The sequence below is a fragment of the Nannospalax galili genome, unplaced genomic scaffold (genome assembly GCF_000622305.1).
Source record: "Nannospalax galili isolate Female #2095 unplaced genomic scaffold, S.galili_v1.0 scaffold45, whole genome shotgun sequence".
Taxonomy (NCBI): Eukaryota; Metazoa; Chordata; class Mammalia; order Rodentia; family Spalacidae; genus Nannospalax; species Nannospalax galili.
The window spans coordinates 5,924,962-5,930,718 of NW_008355775.1; the positions used below are offsets into that span (position 1 = coordinate 5,924,962).

A 5,757-nucleotide genomic window follows, 5' to 3' on the forward strand; every position below is an offset into this window, starting at 1 on the left:
AACGAGTTTCTGAAACATCTCCCGATGCAGCCCCAGATGACCTCGAGTTCACGATCCTCCTGCCTTCCTATTATTGGAATTACTGGGGTGGGCCACCACACTTGGCCTTCATGATTCTTTTCTCTTAAGAAATGTATAGGTCTTTGCATCAAAATTAAGTTTCCCTACATGAAACTGGCCCAGTGCTAGAACCCCAAGAAGCTGACAGCTTCGAGGGTACCAGAGCAGCGGTCTCGGTCTCTACCTCTACCCTTCCCCTCTTGCTCAGGCAAGGTTGATTTGTGCTTGGAGGCAGATGCAAGCATTCAGCACAGTTTCGTAGTTAGGCAGAACCCCAAGTAAATCTCCAAGAATAAACAAGAGCAGCAAGTCACAAGGAGCTGGGAGGCAGGGTGGGGGTGGGGGTAGTGAACTTTGCAGCAGGTGGACCTGTCACTCCAGCTGACAGCTAGCACCTTCCACCTTTAGAAAGTTCTTTTAAAAAGCAGATGGAAAATGCTTAGCTCCAGGGAACGAACTCCTGCGACAGGAAGGGAAAAGGAAAAGGCCGGAGACGGCCAGCAGCCTGGCGAGGCTCTGCAGGGTGGGCAGCTGTGCCAGCTGCAGGACGTGTGCGTGCTCGGTGTCCGCAGTCCGGGTACCTGGCGTCGGGCTCCTCCTCCGACTCCGCCGCCGTCTCCTCCTCCTCGCCCTCGGTGTCCTCCTCCGTCTCCAGCTCGCGGGCCGCCTCCTCGTCCTCGTCCCAGCCGAGGACGCTGTCGGTGGTGTGGCTGCTGTCGCCGCTGGCCATCGCTGTCCCGCTGGAGTCCGGCCGCCCGCCCGCCGCGCCTGCTGTTCTCCGTCTGACTGCGCCCCTGACCCGCGGTGGCTCGGGTTCCGGGCGTGGGGCGGGGGAGCCCCAGCCTTTAAATAGAAGGCGTCAAGAAAGTTTCGCCACCGAGCCTCTGGGCCTGCCCCGGGACCCCAGCCAATTTCCCCGCCCTTTTTGGCCTGTCTGCCTCGGGCCTCGGGAGCCGACACGCCATGCTGCTGCACCTGGGCTTGGCAAAGGGATTACTCGCTTCAGAGTAATCCGGCAGGCTTTAACATTCAGATGGACCACTCCAGGGATCCTTAAACAATGCCAGGTCCTGCTTTCCTTACTCCTCTGAGGTGGTAGTTTTACTGAGGATTCTTTGATGAGGAATCCGGGCCTCAGATGAGCTCTAGTAGATAGCTTAAGGTCCCAATGGTAGTGAACTGACTCAGTGGGAAACACACCAGAGTTCCCAATTCAAAAGCTCCCTGTCCAGTACTGGCTCCAAACTATTCTCTTCCTCAGGGGCCCCTGATCGTACATCCCGGACTCTCCACTAATCTTAAATTCACATCACTCAAAGGCTGTTTTGTTCAAAGGCCTCAGACCTCATTGCATCTTATCTAAGGCCAGTGCCTAACACCCCTCATTCACTGCTCTAGGACTAAAGCCCAAAATCTCCAAAAAAGTCAAATCCTGCCTAATGCAGTTTTAAGTCATAATTCCTGCCAAAAGGTCTGTTTACTCAGGATGCGGACTTTTCTCAACTCTGCACGTTCAAATTCATGTTCCTCTTCCAGGAACCCAAGGCAGCCAAGATGTCATGTGTTGATTCCCAGTACTATGAGTTTATAGCATCTTTGTTCCTCCAGCCCCCAGCTCCTAAAAGCTCCTAGTCTGGCCAAGTACTTAAATAAATGTAACAGGAAATTTAATGAATGCTTCAAAAAGGCCCAGCCCCACTAAATAAGTGCAACAGGTAGAAACCTATTCTGGGATTAACTGAAATGAGAGATCTTAATCGGATCGTCTGAATCTGGGAGGGAGGCACACCCTAAATGTGGGTGTTACCTTCTGATGGCAGTCAGTATAAAAGGCCACGGAGAAGGCTTTGCTTTATGCTGCTTGTCTTCTCTCTTGCTGTTGAGTTTGTCTTGCTGCTGTAGACTGAAGATTAGCTTATCTTTTGGAATTCATCAGACCTTCAGCATCAGATTGGGACTACTGAGACATCCAGTCTCACTGACTGAGTGACTGCAGATTCTTAGCCTCTCCAGTGTGGTGCAGCCATTGTTGGACTACTCAGACTTTATCCTATGAGCTAAGATGATAAATCCCTATACAGATATATTCATTCTACTGGTTCTGTTTCTTTGGAGAACCCTGACTAGGGTCACTGAGAGCTGAGAACAGGGTGGCAATGCAAGAGTCCACACCATGGTAAATTCTGAACCTTTATTAAGGAATGTCATAATACTGTCGAGGCAGAGCATCCGACATATTTAACCCACCCCCTAGAACTGCACACTATTACTGCACTGTACTATGACTACTGTTTACAATGATCATCTGGGGTCATCACTAGAATATTAATTATACGTAATCCTGATAAAGAACTGGCTGTACAATGTATAATAAAATTTAGGAATATTTCCAAGAAAAATAATTCATATACAAAACTTAATTGCATCAAAAGAATTACAGATTAGTAATCTAAAAATTTACCCTTATGGAAATCTTTATTCCTAAAAATGCCAGAGAATTAAGGTTAACAGGCTTAACCACTGATGAACTTAATGCCAAGCTCTGTATTAAATAATCAAGCACAATTAGAGTCTGATCAGTTCTAGATGATCATTACAGCCTCAATCTCATTACAAAAACAGTGACTTTCACAGAAAAATAACACAATTTCCGTATAGAAACTTTATTTTGACAGTATACAAAAATTTAAACTTAAAGAAAAAAAGTCTGCACCCTTTATAAGTCAAAGAAAGCAAAAGTTTTCATGTTTTAGTTGGTCTGCAAAAAAATACATTAGAGGTACAAACTGTACTACAGTAGACCTACAAGTTGTTTGCAATCTTTGAAAAAGTTAAAACTGCCTTCAAGATAACCTTTTATATTTAAATTTACAGGTACTGACCAATTTACAAATATTTACATAAGCCAAGAACAATCCTAATAAACACTATAGCTTTCATTCAAAGCCACCACTACATCTTTCAGGTGGAAAAGAAATACTAAAAAGATTTTTGTATAAACATTAAGCTTTTATTTATAATAATATTATGTTTTGTCTAAAACACTTTATAGTGGCTTACTGCCTAAAATTCCTGTTTATAGATTATAATCCTGTAACTGTTCACAGAAAGAAATCTGATTCTACAAATAGGATATAATCTTAACTTTGATATTTCAGTTTTCTGTCGTAGGGAAAATAAAAGCAGGAAACCAGAAGTAAAGCAAAAGTACACACAGCACTAAGCTACCACAAAGCAGGGACACTTCAGTTCCCCAAGCCTCTATGTCAGAGATTTTTAAACATTCTACCAACAAGTCACTAACTGCTTTAAAAGCTAGTGCTCCCATTACAATAGTGCAAGATGTATTGTTTCAACAAAATCTAATTAATGCAAGCTCAAGCATCTATCAAAGAAAAGTATGTGAAGTACTGACATCACAGTACTACAGACAAGCCCCCAAAGCCCCAGTCTATCTCAGGGAGTCAGGTGAAGACTTAAGACAATTGTCCAGTATTTCAGGACAACATAGTGATTTCACTGAAATAAAAGATTTCATTTGCTTCAAGTAACTGAATAACTGACTTGAATCTTCACTTGACTAGAACAGACCTGGACAACTATTTACTGTAGGTTATACTGTAAGTATGTACGAATGAGACACTTTGCAAAATTCCATAGTTCTTCAGAATTAGCCTGTGGTACAATTAATTGAAGTTATATCAAAAACCTTTTATTTGTTCAGGTATTTTCCCAAAATATATTTTATCTGATTGTTTAAAAGTCATGCCATAATACTACTAATCATCAATGTAAACATTTCAAAAATACATTTTTAAATCAAAGAGTTTTATTAAGAAATACCATAATAAAATATGTAATCTTTATAGAAGTATGTCCTTTTAAAAATAAAACATGAAAACAACAACAATTAAAAATAAATCAGGATGGAGGTAAACAAAATGCATTATGATGTAACTATTGTTCTTTACTTCTCAGACGAATTTAAGAATGAGGCCAGTTATGTTTTCAGGATAGCAGCTCTTGAAGGTAGTATACTGTTCAGATCCCTCTTGTTTCTCAATCTGTGCCATGACTAAGGAAGAAAAATATAATCATTTTTAAAATATAAAATATATGCAGAACAAAACACTGAATCAGGAGAGTTTAAAAGAATGGTTCTCTCTAAGTAGGAGAATTTCAGATTATTTTTTCTGCTTTTGTTTATATATCCTCCAACTTTAATGTTGTCAAAATACTGTTTTTGTTACCAAAGAAAATTTTATCTACATTCTAACTCACCGATTTTAAATTGGACTCACAGGGCTACAACTGACAATAACATTATTTACAGATTAAATAATGTCATCTAAAATAGCAAAGTAATGAATTTAGATTTGAGAGGGAAGATGACTTTTTTGTATCTTTTCTAGTTTTTTCAATTAAAAACAGTATTTGTAAAGGTAAAAAAAGTAAATGTAAAATAAAGTACTTGATATATGCTCCTGGAAAACAGTAAAGAGAATTGATAAGACAAGAAACTGCAATTCTTGTTCACATGCTAAACGCTAGGCCACTACTTCTATTATCACATTAGATGGTCAACTGACTGAATTAGTTTTATAACTAAATAATCTGAAAGGAAACCTTGCCCATCAACAAGAGCAACTGAACAGTAAGAAAACCAATGATCTACTCTGGTTGTTGAATGGGCTGAACTTGAAGGAGAACTTGTGACATACTACTTGTATTTTTAAAAATAAAGTCTGCAAAACAATGAAAAACTATCCCTAAATTATCTTCATAGTCTTCTGATCGGTTCCTCCTATGAAGCTTGCCCTTGCAGTTCTCATATGCACATTTCTATCAATGCATTTTCACTCTGAACTTTGTGATGTGTTGAGGACAAGGACCTCATCTAACAAAACTACTGAGGAATAAATTAATGCATACAAGCATACATCTTTTTAACTTTCAAAATATATCAAAGACAAGCTGCCATAGGGGGAGCAGCAGAAAGAAAAAAGGGCATGACTTCAACACCAAATTCCCTAATAGTCTAAGGAAAGTATCCATTAAGTTTTATTCAGTCAGTTTTGGAATTTAAAAAAGGTCCCTATAAAAATGGTGTTTCCAAAAAAAGTGAAATGCACATAAAGGAAAAATAGAGCTAGCTTTCTCTGGAGGGAAAATAATAAATTCCTTATTCTGTTACATCAGTGACTTTGTGTGCGTGCGTGCGTGCGTGTGTGTGTGTGTGTGTGTGTGTGTGTGTGTGTGTGTGTGTGTGTTATGTGTGTATGTATTTCATTTATGAAGCACCCTGGTCCACTAATGTTTCTATTATCAATGTGATGCACTGTTTACCTTTAAAAACTGATCCTTGATCATATCAAATTTCTGCTTTTCATGCACAGCTCTGGCAGTATTTGTTCCATCAAATGGTTCTACAATATGAAATGCACATGTGAAGAAATTATCGCAATGGTCACTACTTTATTTTTCCAGTTCTGGGCATCAAACTCAGGGTCTCACATACGTAGGGCAAGTGCTCTACCACTGAGCTACATTCCCAGCTCAAGAACATTTTCTGATTAGGTAGAACTATATGAAACCGCTAATACATCATAGCCTTTGACCTATAAAAATAGGAATTTCATATGGTTCATGTATCTAGTATCTCTACAAGACATATATATATATATATATATATATATA

General features: G+C 39.8%; 2 protein-coding genes across 5 annotated transcripts in view; both read right to left on the reverse strand.

Annotated features, from left to right (window-relative positions):
• Cmya5 (cardiomyopathy associated 5) overlaps positions 1-790 on the reverse strand; it is a 114,042-nt gene extending 113,252 nt beyond the window's left edge. For both annotated transcript variants that reach the window (XR_003847077.1, XM_008853327.1), the window contains exon 1: positions 642-790. Coding sequence is in view for 1 of the 2 variants with exons in the window: in XM_008853327.1 (XP_008851549.1) it covers positions 642-790 (149 nt within the window). In the remaining variant the exon portion in view is untranslated. The remainder of the gene's footprint in view (positions 1-641) is intronic.
• A 1,917-nt stretch (positions 791-2,707) lies between these two features.
• Positions 2,708-5,757, reverse strand: part of Tent2 (terminal nucleotidyltransferase 2) — a 59,206-nt gene continuing 56,156 nt past the window's right edge. For all 3 annotated transcript variants that reach the window (XM_008853328.3, XM_008853329.3, XM_017803247.2), the window contains exons 14-15: positions 5,407-5,486; positions 2,708-4,135 (exon numbers count right to left, since the gene is read on the reverse strand). In XM_008853328.3, coding sequence (XP_008851550.1) covers positions 4,061-4,135; positions 5,407-5,486 — 155 coding nt within the window. In that variant the 3' untranslated portion in view covers positions 2,708-4,060. The remainder of the gene's footprint in view (positions 4,136-5,406; positions 5,487-5,757) is intronic.